This window comes from Vanacampus margaritifer, chromosome 17 (genome assembly GCF_051991255.1).
Source record: "Vanacampus margaritifer isolate UIUO_Vmar chromosome 17, RoL_Vmar_1.0, whole genome shotgun sequence".
NCBI lineage: Eukaryota > Metazoa > Chordata > Actinopteri > Syngnathiformes > Syngnathidae > Vanacampus > Vanacampus margaritifer.
In genome coordinates, this window is record NC_135448.1 from 18,466,788 (window position 1) to 18,483,017 (window position 16,230).

Here is a 16,230-nt window from a genome sequence, read left to right on the forward strand (position 1 = left end):
TTCCATTTAGCAGCAATTAGCATTAGAATAGTTTCAAAAGCTTTTTTGCAACATGGCCCTGGTTGATCTCTTATACTCGCCTGCCACCTGCTGGCCGTTTTTGTAATAACTACCATTGCTGCCTCTTCAAGCCAGAGGCTGCATCAAAGCCTGCTCTCGCATAAAATAAAATAAAACGTATAAATATGTTTTTGGGACCATGGTCATTAAAATATAACGTGTTTTTTTTTTTAAAGCAAATCAGTTCAAGTGGAATAGAAAAACATGAGCAAATGTATTTTGATTCTTCTCAAACAAATCTTTGATGATCATTGAGAAGTTTCACGTGATTGGCCATTCTCTTGCCGAGCACGTCATCATCGGCGTCTCATCTTATCCCAGCAGGGGTGATCTAATCGGGCCGTCCTGGCCCTAATCTCACACTCTTCTCCCGTCAAAGCATCAGTTGATATGGAAGCGGGACCGCCGTCGGGTGCAAAGCTCAGGAGGGCCACGTTTGTTTATGTAAAAAAAAAAACACGATGAGCGTTGAAGTGACTCGGCCTGGAATCGGTCACACCGCAGATGCAACAAGTTCCTTGCGGCGAAGCAAAACCACACTTTGTACACAAAACGCGCTTCCTGGTTTGCCACATTGGCAAATATGACAATCTCATCCGAGAGGCCACAACAGCACGTGTTATTTACTACCAAGTTACGATGCACTAAAACTCATTCCAGTGTCAACATTACACATCCATCCTTTAAATATTTTTTTGTTTTTAAAGTAGCAATGTTTTTTTTTCCCCGTTGTCCAGTACATGTAGCTTGGCTTATTTTTAAAGTCAAGTAAAAGCGTGATAAAGTAGCACTTAAGTTGTCGTGTCTCAGTTTTATTTTACAACTATTCTCAGGAAGCAGTCTTACATTTTTTTCAGCTCACTTTTTGTAGTTTTCACGCAGCGGCGAAATGGCGTCCATATTACCGCAATTCTACGTTCTTATCCGTCTTATCAATGCACTCCTTTTCCCACAGTGCCCTCTCATGGCCAGATTGAGACACTACATAACTGAATTGCCTTGTGTTGTGCTACGGGCTACACTGAGTGGAAATGTATGGCAAGTGTTAGGAAATGATGCATTTGGGTGTTAAAATGTCATTAACGACAAGTTGGTACGCTTAAAAATGTTATATTGCGTGAAACTTGGGCCGTGCTTTTGTAAACTTTGTGTTTTTGGAAAGTATCGGACTGGAATGTGCAGTAAAACATGTACCACAATTGCAAGAGGTACCGACATCATAACGTGTCGGTACTTGGATGGTCAAGTAGGAGAACTTGTGCCTGGTGAAACCAAGTGATATGCATGCCAAATTACGGACTTTGCTATTTACTTTTGAGGGGCTGTGAAAAATTTCAGGGTGTTCGTAAAGTCGGACAAATTGTGTATCGTGAATTTTGCCAAACATATTTTGTATCACAAATCAGATTTAAAATGTTAATATTCCAAATAGTGTCAAAATAATGACCTTCTTGTCATTTCTAGAATATTGAAACCCATAAAAAGGAGTCACGTCTCTAGATTAACTGTTTATAATAATACATGCAAACGAATGCAAATAGACGAGCACGTTTCCCGGCAGGGTGTCTTGCCTGCCTCAACTCCTCCAAAAGAGCTCAAGTATAACATCACCGTTGATCAAAAGCGCCCGCGGCACGCCAAGTATGATGCAAATGCGATTGTTAATTCATGCCGGCAGAGAACGTTCCCTTCTCGGGCGTGTTGAACAATAGCGACAGAGAGTTTGGGTCGGAGCCTCGCAGGCGCCATCGCTCGCGGCCACTTTCCCTTGGAGAAGTTGGTGACTGAGCTTGCTAGCGGCGGTTAGCCACCGAAGCTAAAACACTCTTGTTTCGCCCCTACAACAAATGTTTTCAAATGGGGGGTAAAGTTCAAAAGTAGGAGAATATATACTCACCCGGGTCTCCCGGGGTCTTCATTGCGGTCGTCGACGGGCTTCTCGGCTCACTTTTCCCGTCGAGTGCTAACTTTTTCCCCTGGGTTTAGCTGGCTAGCCGCGTTAGCTTCTCGGTCCTCCCGTGTTTGTTCTGAGTGGCCCCGAGGAAAAAAAAAGAAAAAAAAAGCAGCAGCTCCTTCGGGTTCTTTCACTCTCAATCCCGGCTTGGATTACTTTGGCCCACTTTTTGCACGCCGCGAGGAAACTTTTACGAGCCGCGTTGAGTGTTTTTTGTCTTCATGCGGGGAAAAGTTGCCCCGTGTCTCCGCTGGGGGGAATCCGGTAGGCAGGCCGAAGTTGGGGGGCGGGCGGCGGGTGCCGAGGGCTCGCTTGACGGCAGCAAAGGAATGGAGAAGAAGTGGCGGCGAGGCTACACTTTGAGTCGGCTTGTGGGAGCGACGTCGCGTGGTCCGCTCGCCTTCCACATCATCGTCCGCCTCCTCTTCGTCGTCGTCGTCGTCTTCCACGCCCGCGACCCAAACGGCGGCGATGCTCGAAGCAACAAAAGTGACCGAGCCAACTCTCCTTTCTGTGCAATGCTTTCTCCGGCGCACGCTTTTTCTTTTTCCACTCAGTGCTGGAGCGCCCCGGGCCCCCTTCTCTCTTCCTCCTCCTCCTCTTCTTCTGTCGGGTGTCGTGTTTCGCTCTCCCCTCCTGCCACACGGGGCCGCCCACGCGCACCCACGGAGGGAGGGAGGGGGGGGGGAGGCGCGGGGGAGAAACTCAACGCCCACTTGTTGCCAAAAGATCGTCTTCGTTCTTTGGATTTCAACATTCCGTTTGATTCAACATTTTTTTTCTCTCCTAGAAGTCGACTTTAATTGGATTAAAACGACATATTTTGTTTGTGAATAAACAGACACTATTTTGAAGCATTCTTATTCACGGAAATAGCGTGGCAAATGTGTGCCCAGTCATTTACAATGAGTGTATTGTGCGGGTTCGCGTGAGGAAACACGAACTGACGTAGCACGCGTGAAACCGAATTAACAAATCATCTAAAACAAGAATTCCGTGCGCCAAATATCTGCCTTTGTCTGCTTCGAGCAATGATGTCAGATAAAATTCAGTGCTTGTGTGAAAGCATTGACAGCCGACATCAAATCTGAAAAGGAATTTCCGCTGAAAAGTTTGAAAAGTAGAACATGCTAGCATGTTACAAAGTAGATTTCGTCCACTGTTGATGTTTGATGACTTCCATCATGAAGTGCTACCGGTTCTGACAGGTTGCTATGGAAACCAGGACGTGTTAACCTGCATGAGATTGAGACAGGTGAGGAGGGAAGGAAGAGCCAATCAACATCTCTCTCACTATCATCCATCCGTCCGTCCATCCGTCCATCCGTCCGTCCTCGAGTAAAGTGTGTTTGTCGGTCGGAGCGCGTCGTCCGCCATCTCACGACAACTGTTGCTTACACGAGGTCAGCCTCGTCACCTGTTACAGCACCGCCTCCTCCTCCTCCTCCTCGTCATCCGTGAGTGTGTCTCCTACTTGTCGTTCCCCCGGTGGGCGGATGAGGGGGCCCGCTTTACTCCTCACCCTGGCTCAGCCACGCATGCCTCCTCGCCTCACTGAAGTCGTCTCCTGCACTCCCGGCCGATCGTCAACTTTTCTTGTGCTTCACCGTCCTCTTGCTCTTTTACCTCCTTTTGCTCCTCACATACTCACCTCCTCTTTCTCCCCCCCCCACTCCTTGCTGTTCACACTCCTCAGTTCCTCCTTGGGCCTCATTTCTTCACCTCCTCTTTTCAGTCACTGTTCTATTTTTCACCTCCTTTTGCTCTTGACCTCCCCTTTTGCTTTACTCTCTCCCCCTTTCTTTGCCTCTTCACCTTCACCTCCTACGGCTCCTCGCCTCTTATCCAACCCCTCTACTGGTTCCTCACCTCCTCTAGGTTCTCGCTTCCTTCACCTCCTCTTCCTCCCAAATTCCTTCCTGTTTATCACTTTACCTCGTCTCGTACCTCACTTCCTCTTCCTCCGCACCTCCTTTTTTTCTCCCAAATTTTTTCCCCCTTGTTTTTGTCACTTATTCGCCTCCTCTCACTCCTCACTTGCACTTGTTCTTCACCTCTTTTAGATTCTCAACTCTTATTTTTTCCTCACCTCGTTGCTCCTCACTCCCTCTTACTCCTCCTTTCTTTACCTACTCTTGTTCCCCACCTCCTTTTAGCTTTTCACTTCTTGCCATTCAGCTTATCTTGCTAGGATTCTCTTTTCTCACCTTTTATCCACGCTCCCGAATGCTCCTCCCCTCCCTTGTTTCTCGCCTCCTTTTCTCCATCTCCTCTTGGTCCTTGTCCACCTTCCTCCTCACTTCCTTTTGCTTACCTAAGCTTCTCCTCTGCTTCACTTCCTCCTCACCTTTTTTTTTCACTTCCTTCTCCTCCTCTTTCTCCAGACATCTTCTTATCCCTCACCTCCTTTTCCCCCTCATCTCAATTCTCCCCCCTCTCGCTTCTCATCCATTCCCCCCCCCCCCCTTGCAGAAAGCAGGATGAGTAAGTTGACAAGGACAAGTCGCAACACGCTGGCTGCGCCTCCTTTCCCGGAAAATGTATATAAACCCAACAGCCGTGAAGCTTTTTAGAGCGGCCAAGAAACTCGACGTTCATCTCATTCAGCATGAAAACGGTTGAAAACGACATCCGCACTCGACCACGTTTCGAGGTTTGTCCGGGTACCGAAAAGAGAATGTGAGGAAAAAGCAGAATTGAGCTTGTGTCAATAATGAAGCGTATGGTTCGTTGTGAGTCAAACTCGACGGACGGGAAAGTCGGCAGCTTTCTGGGAACGATCGCAATCGGGACAAAAACATGCAAATTTGGAAAATATTTGCTTTTTATTGTTGGCAAGATTTGAAGCAGGCACCATCTTGTCTGCTTGTACCTAATGAAGTGTCCACTGGGTATCTCTTGCAATGTATTATTTATCGAGCAACACCTGAAGAAAAGAAGAGGGAGGGGGCAGGAATAGTTTGTGTGTGGAGGTTCAAAAGGGGTGTCGGGGGGGGGGGGGGGGTCAAGCTGTGTGTCTGCGGCGTGAACGCTGCTGGCTCTGCATGTGAAAGTGTCGGCCACAAAAGCCCAGCGGGGCGTCTAAAGTGCAGCATACGTGTGAATTGGCGGCGGTGTCGGCGCTAATTGATCAGCGCACTTTTGTTGCCGCCGTGCTAATGAAGCCTCATCGGCAGCTCACAATTAGCAAGTCATAGTCCATATTCCGGACTTTTTTTTTTTTTTTTTTTTTACTACAGTATCATTTCTAGGATTCTAGTCCAGACACCTTTCCCCATAGGAAATAATGGAAAGCAAAAAAAAAAAATCCAACCCAGGATCAAACTGCTATCATGAGAAGCAAACAAAAACAACAACACACAAACACACACGGCCGTGCACTCGTGACAGTTGATGTTGCCAAGTGGCCTGCAGGGGAAAGTTTCCTGTTCTTGTTTTGTGCTTCTGATGGACCATGTCGGCCCCCCAAACCCCCCCACTGCCCTCTCACTCCCTCCCTCCATGATGACATGTTTGATGAAGAAGGAGCCCCCTTGTCTGTTTCTTGTCAGGTCACATGATCAGATGATACAGGGGTGGGGGGGGGGGGGGGGTACGAGGAGGCCAACACCAAGGCCAATAGGAATGGGGGAGGGGGGAGAAAATGGGGGAGTGGGGTGGGGTGAAAGGGGCCTTTGTGATCAAAAGGCTTGTTTATTTTCTCTGTTGCGCTGGCGAGCTGGCATCCATTGCCGGACGTCATGAGACCCCCACACAAGACCCCCCCCCCCCCCCAGTCAACGTGAATGTGCTAACATTCGCGCTAGCTACGCCACATCATGTTTGTTTACGTTTGATTTTGTTCATATTAAATGTTAAATAGATGAATTGTTGCAGAGTTGGAAGTGGCGAGCTAACAGTTAGCCTTGAAATAAGTTGACCAGTCACCACACCAACCTCAATGCAATTGGGTTATATTACAATTTTATTTTAATTGAGTAAGGAAGGGTTTTCTCAATTTTCTACGGTAAAATATAACCATATTGCCATAACTATGGCATCTATTACAGTCTATAGTAATTTTTGAATTAGCGATCCTCATGAATTGTCGCTGCATTGTAAGCGGCTAGCTAGTTAGCTAACAGTTAGCCTTGTCACAATAAAGTCCGCCCAGCAACAAGTGACCACAACCAACAGAGACTCGGTGCAATTATTAAGAAAGCGTTTTCCCAACTTTTTTTTCCACTCACGGACTCAAAATAAATCCTATATTGCCGTTACCGTGGCGCTATTATAGTAATTTCAGACTGAAACAGGAAGTAGGAATATATGGCGTGTAAAGGAGGATAGTGGCGTGTAAAAGTGACATTCCAGTAAGGAGGGAATGCTGAGTGTCATCCAAGTGCTTCACTTCCTGTCTGTGCACGCGTGTATACATTTCCTCTGACATGTATAGTCTAGTCATGTGCTGCTGTTGTCCATCCTGGATTAGGGTAATTACTTTTTTTTTTTGGGGGGGGGGGGGTCACACACACACAAACGTGGCCTACGTGCAGCAAATTTCACTTTTTCCACACGTGCTATTTTAAACTTTTCAAACTGGAGACTTTTGTTGCCATCATCGAGCGGCGCTAACGTATCAAATGTAGGGTGGAGCAGGGTGGGCTTGGATGGTCCGCGACTTGGCCCGCCTCGTGTTTGCGTAGGTTTGGCTCCACGTCGGTGTGCGCGCGGGCGGGCGGGTGGGCGCGCGCGCGCGTGCGTCTATAGGCCTCTGTGTCTATTTGGCCTCTTGTTTTTGGCTGCGATGGCAACAGACATCACAGCAGGACCGCCGCGGTCGCGACGCTCGCCAATCGGCAGCCCGCCGTCCCGCCGTCCCGCCACAAGGACGACGACGGGGATGAGAAGGAGGTGGAGGAGGAGAAGATGCGTGCGGAGGAGAGAGAGGACCAACAAAGGAGGCGGATATTGAGAAGGAAGACAAAAAAAAATAAAAAATCCCACTTAGCATCCAAACGTGGCCCAAATGGCATCCGAGTGACAACGATGACACGTCGCCACTTGTTGACGACAAGTTGCATTCACTTGCGCGTCGGCAGCCATTTTGTTTGCCACGCAAGCCGGTGCAACTGTGAACACGATTTACATATGAAATGAGCTAATGCGGTGTGAGCCGGGACAACACACAAACACTCATTTACATGCACTGCAAGAACAAACTTTCGCCCTCACACACGCACAGCTGGTGCCCCATTCCAACACACGTACACGTATTGTGTATTTCCCTCATATAATCGCACTTTCCCTCTTTCTCTTACACACACGCACGCGCACACTTTCCTCTATAGGGCAGGTGTACTTGCATCTCTAAAATAGATCAGATCCTGATTAAAAAAAAATATTTAACAAAAAGTCTAATTTACATTTATCAGTCAAGAATAGAAAAAAAATACAACTAATGATGATGAAGTATGAACATGAAAAAGGAAAAGATGAGCGGGCCACTTTCCCGCCAACAGGCCGTTGCGGATTTTTTTTCAAAACAAGAGCGCCCCCTGGTGGATATAGGTCACATTTCAGCTTGACTATACCTGTATTTTGAATCAACATTACCAAAAGAATAAGCTTAAGGAGAGAGAAAAAAAAAAACATTTACAAAGGATTTGATGAGAAAAGTAAAAATTAGTTTAGGAAGATGGTAAATATTCTAAAGTTAAATCAATAGTGTTTACTTTTATTTAAAACTGTTATGTTATTTTTTATTATGTTTTAAAGAATTGTATAACTTGTCACTACATCATAAATAATAACAGTAAATATAATATAGAGCTACATTTTGATAAAAAAAATTACTGCATACACAATTTAGTTAAATTTATGATAGTTTTGATTTAAAAAATATAACTTTTATTAATAAATTGCTTTGATGTAAATTAGATTACTAAAGTAAACTATATAATCAAGCCAAACCTATTGTAACAATGTGTATGCTGTTTTATAATAATTGTTTAAAGGCACAGTGTGTAATATATGACCACTAGATCGTTAGAAGCGCGCATATTTTTTTTGCATATTATTGAAATCAATAGTGGGTTTTTAAATTGAATGAATTATTAGTTCACCACTAGATGGCGCTAAAAATACACACTGGGGCTTTAATGTTCAATATTGTATTAAAATAGTCTGAAAAAAATCACATATTTTTAGATGATGAAATAAGCTATAAACACAAAAATTAACAAAAAGTCAAATATTAAAGAATAAAGTGATGTGCCATATTTTTATATGTAAATGCCTCACATAAAGCCCGCAATCAAATTTTGAACACGTTCACATGAAAAGAGAACTCGGCTCACCTCTGCTTGACACCTGCTGACTGAAGAGGTCCATTTACAAGCGCTCACACCGGCCGCGTGTGTGCGTGCTGTTCGTATTTATGTGTGTGCGTGTGTGTGTGCGCTGAAACCCTGTAGACTTGCGGTTCTGACCCACTCGTTGCCAGAAGAGACGCTGACTGGAAGCACACACGCACACACACATGGATGAGGGCCACCCAGAATGGGGCCAAGTGGGACCACCCCAACACTGGCAGCATTCTGTACACACACGCTCGCATACCAACACACACACACACACACACACACACACACACACACACACAGGTGAAGTGTTGCAAAAGTTGCCCGACAAAGCGGCTGCGGAATCTTCTTTCATGTCATCAAGAGTCCAACGCAATCTGAGATGTTTGCAAGCCTTCAGGGTCCGAGTGTTGCAGCATTTGGGACTGCGCAAGTTGTGACGTCTCTGATCAGCACGCGGACGCCATATGAATTATCCACGAAGGTCCGAGGGGCTGCGGGAGTCCGGGAAGAACGTCCAGTTGATGGACAAAAGGCATCAAAAAAAAAAAAAAAAAGATCTGACGGCGTCGTCGTGTCGCCGGCGGCACAGAAAACAACCAGGAAAGTTTGGCTAAAGTTTGGCAGTGATTTCGACTTGGGCAAGATAAGTCAAGAAGCTCGGATCGAAGCAAGATGTCAGCAGCCAATCAGATTGCTCGGATGTCATCCTTGAGGCTGCTCGCAATTTATTCGCCATTTTACTTTCTGAGGTTCTTGGTAAGATTAGTACGACAGCGCATCGGGGCTACGTATGAAAAAAAAATTTTTTTTAGAGGAGGGGTAATATTCCCAGAGAGAAAAAAATCGCCACTTTAAAAAGTCAAAATTTACATAAAAAAAAATAATTCTCAAAAAACATTTATTAAATTTTTTTAATTTATTTGTTTGTTTTTTTTAAAAAAAAAGGAGAGCAATGATGATGTCAAATCGAATGAACAATACTGAGCTCTCCTGGAAAAAATGAAAAAATAAAAATAAAAATAATTCTCGCAAAAGTGGAAAATTTGGGAGTTTATAAAGTGGCAAATTTAGGCTAATATAAATTCACAAATTTGCCACTTCATAAAGTGGCCAAATTTGCACACACAAAAAAAGAAATCGCAAATTTGCCATTTTACAAACTCGCAAATTTTTTTTCTGGCAAAGGTGGAAAATTTGGGACTTTATAAAGTGGCAAATTTAGGGAAATATAAATTCTCAAATATGCCACTTCATAAAGTGGGCAAATTTGCGAGAAAAAAACTCAAAAGTTTATTAAATGGCAAATTTGCGAGTTTATAAAGTCGCAAACTTAATTTTTAACGTAACTTTTCTTTTCTCTCGCAAAAGTGGAAAATTTGGGACTTTATAAGTGGCAAATTAAGGCAAAAATAAACTCATAAATTTGCAAGTTTTTTTCTTGGCATATTTTACCCCTTACGTGGCCCTAATACATTGTCGTAGATTAGCATAATTAGCTTAGCATCACGCTAAATGAACAAACACAGTCAGGACATGAGATCTTTGGTCTAAATCCGCACTTTATTTCTAACACTTACAGTTTGCTTGAACCCCCCCCTTTCCCCCCCCACCAGAAACGACAGGCACACACACACACCAGGCGATGCGTTCAGAGACAGAAACTCGGACAGAAGAACATCCGGGTTGCAAAAACATCATCGTCATGAACGAGAAAAGATGTCAAAGTTTCCAGAGTGGCCTTTGTTACATCATCATCATCATCATCTTCATCATAATAATCATCATCATCATAAATAGAAACGCAGGAATCTACATTACAAGAAACAAAAGATCGAGTGGAGTTCTTTGGTTTTTACTATTGAGGTTTTTCTCTTCCTTAGCAGTAAAATCTTTGCTGTCCTCTCATCGAACTTTGGATTGAAGCTGCATGCTAGAAAAAAAAAAAAAAAAATCTAAATCAAATCAAGGGCTTGCCGAGCCACGTTTGTCGGAGGAAAAGCTGAAAAACATTCACAGGACAAAAATGTGTTGGCCAACGTGTTGGCCATGAACGCATCCTGAAGGTTGTACCGATGTGGACTCCTGAGTTCACACGAGTCGTTAAAGCGCAAACGTTGGATTTGGTTTTTCACCAGAGAGAGAAAATGCGAGGTAACCGTCGTCCGAGGACGCCGCAAAGCTTTTCTGCCCGCAAAATGAACAAACAATAAGTCAAAACGATCATTGAAGTCACTTTCTTCATGGCACGATTTTGTCACCTCAACTGCAAGGAGTTGAAAAAAAAATGACATAAGCAAAACAGAAGACCATTTTTCGGACCGAATTCGGTGACATTTTTGGGGGGCGGTTCCAAATCAAAAAAGGTCAAAAAAAAAAAGTGTTACTAAATAAAATGTTCTACAATCTCCTCCATTGTTATACTTTTTGTACAAAAACATACGGAATTTTGGCGTGAAAAAAGTTGATATGACTGAATTAGTCATTTAGTCGAATTGTGTACAACAAAACTCCATTTGAAGGAGTTGAAATAAATGACATTTTTAGCAATATGCATTTTTGTGTTCAAACATTACACCAAAAATTTGAAATTATTATTTTTTTTTTTTTTGTGTGGGGTACAATTTCCTACAATTTTCAACCAATTCATCATGTTGACTTTTTGTGTCCAAAATCCTTTTAAACGTCAGTTGACTAAAGTTCAAATTCAACTCAATTCAAAGCAATTTTGAACTTAAAACTTCCACGTTGGAATTTAGTAGCATTTTACACCAAAAGTCAACAACTATTAGGAGGGAAAAAAGATTTTTAAGCATTATGCATTTTCGCACCAAACCAAATTGAATTTGGCGTCGCGTGTATGACAAGTTTTTTTTGTATCATTTCCAACTAAATCCTCATAAGATCCTGCCTGATGCAAACAATATTCCCAACCAGCCCCGCAAAACTTGGAACGCATTTTAAATAGAATTCAATAAATACATAAAAATAAATACAAAACGATATATAAATAATACGGAGCCCCGGAAAGTGAAATGGGTGGGCTTGAAATGTTTCTCATTAGGGCAAGAAACGTTCCGTTTCTTTGTTCCAATGAGATCATTTTGACGCCGTCGTCACTTTCGGGGCTCCGCAAAAATAAATAAGGTACAAATGAATACTTTTTACAATAAATACAATTCCGTGTAAAGCTTTTTGGTATTTTTTTTTTCTCCTATGAGAAACAGCAAGAACATTCCGCCCTGATCACCATCAGTATTTTTTCTCATCATTATTATTAAGGCCCGAACGATTTGACCATCTGATATTAGCGCTTAAAAAAAAAAAAATCGTCAAAAATCTGCCGTTTTATTAATGATATGTTCTTTAAATTAATCTGTTGATTAGTCGGTTACGGGAATTTCATTCCGCATATCGGAATGGGACTAAAAAAAAAATAAATCCTTATCAGTCAGGCCCTAATAAGAAGTCAGATCAAACTGAATGGCGATTCTTCATCACACCATCGATGATGATAATGAGTTTTTATTACGCTGTAAAAAATGTATTATTATTGGTGCGAAGGAATATGAGCCACACGAGCATCCACACAAAAACGCACACTCTCAGCCAGTCCTGCAGTTTGTGCGTGGGTTTGGTTTGTTCTATTTGGTTTGCGTCTGCCTTGAAAAACTTTTGGTTTTGTTTCACTTTTGGCTTTTTGTCGTCTTCTCAACATTCCATGTTTTTTCCTCCTGGTTGTGGGAAGCTACATCTTCACACTTTGCTCCACTCATCAAGAAATCACAAGTAAAAGATATGAAAATAGGTAGGACATCACCCCCCGACAAACCCCCCACCCACCCCGGGCCCTCCCGCCACATATCAAGTAATGAGACAAATCCCGCACATCATCATCATCATCATCGACAAAAAACACCATGAGAAGCCAAAGAAAAAAATGGCGGGGAAAAAATAGACATTTTTCTCTGAGAGTCACTACAAGTCCAAAAAACGTCAAAATGGGGGCGAGGGGGGGGGGGGGTGTTTGAGTGCGTCCATACGAAAACATCACATTTATAGACACACACATTCGAGAGCGCCCCCCCCCCCCACCTGCAGCCCCCCCACCCCCGCCCGCTTTCCTCTTTGTTCCTATTTGGTTTCAGGGTGTCAGTCACTCACGTTTGCTTCTTTTTGGGTTGACTTTTTGCTTTGTTTGTAGTTTTTTTTGGTTTTTCCCGCTCCCAGCGCACCTCTTCCACCCTTCCTCTTTAACCACCTGCAGCTTCTCCTCCTCCTCCTCCTCCTCCGCTACTTTTTTGGTCCTTTGATGCGAAGATCTTTGGAAACAAAGGGAAGGATGGGAGGAAGGGATGGTAGGGCAGGGGAGTGTTTCCCCTCCTCTTCTTCAGTTTGGGCGTGTGTGTGCGTGCGTGTGTGTGCGTGCGCGTGTGTGTGTGTGTGTGTGTGTGTGTCTCAGGTGAGACGGCGGCTGCCACAGGCCAGGCTTTGGTATCCGAGAGTGACGGTCTGCTGGGAGATGATGAAGATGATGATGGAGATGATGAAGTATGGAGGCCGTTGTCAATAAATAAATAAATAAATAAGAAATAAATACTTCAAATTGCCTGTAGGGTGCGCCCTCGCGTGAAAACTTTGGTTTGAGCAAACTTTACGCTTCCTGCTGCTGCTGGTGATGAAGGCGATGAACTTCCTGATAGACTGAAAGATGTTTTTTTTTTTTGTTTTTTTTTGGTTTGGCACAGAAAAATATAAGGCAGGCGGATAACAACAACGAAGGGGACGTTTGATAAATGCATCCCGTCTGGACAGGCGGGTGGGGTTTAGTTTATCAAGTAGCTTTGGAGTTTTTTGACTTTTCGGAGTGTTTGGTCTGTTTTATTGCCGCTTCACTTCTCTTCTATAAACTTGGTTGCAAACTTGGATTCCTCAGAGGAAAGGTTGGAATTCGTGAATATCTGACAGGTGGGCGGGGTTAAATAATATTGGAATGGCAAGGTCAATTTCTTTGTTTTTGTTGTTTTGGTTTCAGAGCAAAATATGAGAATTCCAGCTTTTACTTGATGGTATTTACATCTAAATATATTAAACAACTTTGGACAGAACACTTTTTTTTTTTTATCTACCCACTTTTGTGGGTAGAACAAAAATTGTGGATAGTGCTCGTTTTTGGCTTTGAGTTTCACCTGTAAAAACTGCATTTGCTGCTGCGCAAACATGACGACACGAGATCTGTCTTTGGGAAATACAAGCTGGAATTCTGAACTTTTGTCTCGTATTCATCTTTTGAACCCAAACATCAGAGGTGGCAAATCCAGGTCCAGAAAGTAAAAACTCTGCCACAGTTTGGCTTTAGTCCCAGGTGCTAACTAGCTAGCTTCCTCGCTAGCTCCCCGGGTGCTCGTTCACCTGCTAGTGCGCTAGCTAGCTAGCACAAGGACCTTACATATTTTAGTATATTTTGTGTTGTTAAGTTGACTCTGTCAGCATATAAAAAAGTAGTTCGGCCTTTTCATTTCCCTTCTCAGAGGCAACTGTGGGCTGTCACGTGTATCTGTGAGTGCGAGAATGGCCCTAAACTGGAATTCTTCAATGATAAAGCCAAGGCAGGAATTCCAAAATCCGTAGCAAAATGTAATGCATCCGTTGTTCCTTGTCAGACTGAGTTTGCATCCTGCCTGCGTCTTCCACCTTGGAAAGGTTTAGGGTAAATCATTCCCAGATCAAATGCTATCACGACCGCAAAGTTTGCTGCTAATCGGCAAAGTTGGCGGTGAGCCCCCAACCGTCGGCTCCTCCTGGCGGTGAAAACAAGTGGCGTGTTTGGCGAGGTAGAAAGTTCGGCATGTAAACATCACGCTACGTGTCATAGCGAGCGATGCGTAAGAAATCAATTGAAATCATCCTGAGTGAAATGGGAATGCGTGGAAATGGAGTCGGGATGTATCGGAAACGCGATCCCAGATGGATCGGAATGCAAACGTCTAAAGCTTTTCTCTCCGTTTCTTTTTTTTGTCTTTTTCTATTTGGTTTTGAGTTTTTGGTATTTGTAGATTTTGGTTTTTGGTGTTGGTCGCCTCCTATCATGCACTTAGTCTACTTCCTGACACTCCTCAGCTTCATGTGGTTTCTTTTTTTTTTTTTTTGGTTTCAAGTCGCCTCTTCCTCTTTCTCTGCCTCCTCGCCATCCCTCCTCGCCCTTTGTGTACATTTTTTGGCTTGGGAGGACGTCGGCGAGGTCGAGAGATGGCTTTGGTTGAAAGGCGATGTTTTTAAAGCTTCCTGTCTCCGCCCCCTCTTTTTTCCGATAGGCCGTCACTCAGCCATAGCCCCGCCCAGGGGCGGTGGCGAGGCTTCGCTGAAGGAACAGAACGAGGCGGGGCTGGAGCAAGGCGAGTCGTCGGGGCACGAGGGCGGGCCCAGGAGGTGGGCGGGACCGGCCGGCGGCGACTGGGCGAAGGCGAACCGGGGGGCGCTCCCCGCCGGACCCCTCACCAGCCCCATGGCGGACGGGGACGCGGTGGCCATGGAGATGGAGCCCGTCGCCATGGAGATGGAGCCCGTCGCCATGGGCAGGAGGGCCGAGCGGTTGAGGAAGAGCGAGGGGCGCAGCGAGGGGGGCATCCCGCCGGGGCCGCCGCCCAGAATCAAGTGACCCGCACCTGCCTCCATGATTGACAGCTGACCCCCGCTCGCTGCCAGTGCTGCTGGCGAGGCCGGGACGAAAAGGCAGGAAGGGAATAGACAGAAAGAAAGAAAGATGTGGAGGGAGGGAAAGAAGTAAAAAGATCAGTCAGTAGAGAAATTAGAAGACATCTGAATGTTGATAAGAAGAAGAAAAGAAATAGGGCCCGACCGATTAATTATTTTCCCCTTAAAATGTTATCATCCAAGAAAACCTAAGTTTCCGACACTGTGAAAGTACCCTGAATGCACCATTTTGCTTGCGTAGCATTAGCAACTAGCAAGTGTGTAGCGTATGTTCTTCTGGTTATTCTGTTGTCCCTAAGCGTCCTTTAAGCTGTTTAATGACACCCTAGTTGAAGTTAAATATAAAACTAAACACACGACGATAAGAATTACATCCACACACGTATATTTAAATAGAACACATGCTTCATTTTTAAAACATCGCTAGCCTAGCGCTAATACTAACAGTGAAGGGAAGATCCCATTCAAATGCTAACAGGAAGTTAGCATCAACTTCAGGCGGGAGTGTTTTTTGCCCTTCAAATAATCCATCCATCCATCCATCCATTTTCTTGGCCGCTTTTCCTCACTAGGGTCGCGGGGGTGCTGGAGCCTATCCCAGCTGGCTTCGGGCAGTAGGCGGGGTACACCCTGAACTGGTTGCCAGCCAATCGCAGGGCACACAGAGACGAACAACCACACTCACATTCACACCTAGGGACAATTTGGAGAGTTCAATTAACCTGCCATGCATGTTTTTGGAATGTGGGAGGAAACCGGAGTACCCGGTGAAAACCCACGCAAGCACGGGGAGAACATGCAAACTCCACCCAGGAAGGCCGAAGCCCGGACTCGATCTCACGTCCTCTGCACTGGGAGGCGGACGTGCTAACCAGTCAGCCACCGTGCTGCCCCCTTCAAATAATGAATATATTAAATATATATTTTAAAATAATCGGCAGATTAATCTGTAATCTGTATTTTTTTCTGCCAAAAATCAGTATTGGCGTCGGCCTAAAAAAAAAGAAACAAAATGAAGTCAACTCAACTTTCTCAAGTATGAAGTGGTCGATAATCACTAGTGAATCCATCATCAAAATGGAGCCGAGTTTCCACTTAGTGCTCGCTATGCTAACAATGCCAATCCAGGTGACTGCCGCGCAAATCCCCCACATCATCCCT

The 16,230-nt window shown here is 44.5% G+C and overlaps 2 protein-coding genes across 16 annotated transcripts in view; both read right to left on the bottom strand.

Moving 5' to 3' along the window:
* Positions 1 to 2,661, bottom strand: part of erf (Ets2 repressor factor) — a 32,783-nt gene extending 30,122 nt beyond the window's left edge. For all 3 annotated transcript variants that reach the window (XM_077549179.1, XM_077549178.1, XM_077549177.1), the window contains exon 1: positions 1,958 to 2,661. In XM_077549179.1, coding sequence (XP_077405305.1) covers positions 1,958 to 1,979 — 22 coding nt within the window. In that variant the 5' untranslated portion in view covers positions 1,980 to 2,661. The remainder of the gene's footprint in view (positions 1 to 1,957) is intronic.
* A 7,312-nt stretch (positions 2,662 to 9,973) lies between these two features.
* Positions 9,974 to 16,230, bottom strand: part of LOC144037641 (uncharacterized) — a 63,801-nt gene continuing 57,544 nt past the window's right edge. For 10 of the 13 annotated variants that reach the window (XM_077549268.1, XM_077549264.1, XM_077549267.1 and 7 more), the window contains one exon: positions 9,974 to 15,065. In XM_077549268.1, coding sequence (XP_077405394.1) covers positions 14,674 to 15,065 — 392 coding nt within the window. In that variant the 3' untranslated portion in view covers positions 9,974 to 14,673. The remainder of the gene's footprint in view (positions 15,066 to 16,230) is intronic. The other 3 variants (XM_077549271.1, XM_077549269.1, XM_077549272.1) reach the window with 2 other exon arrangements.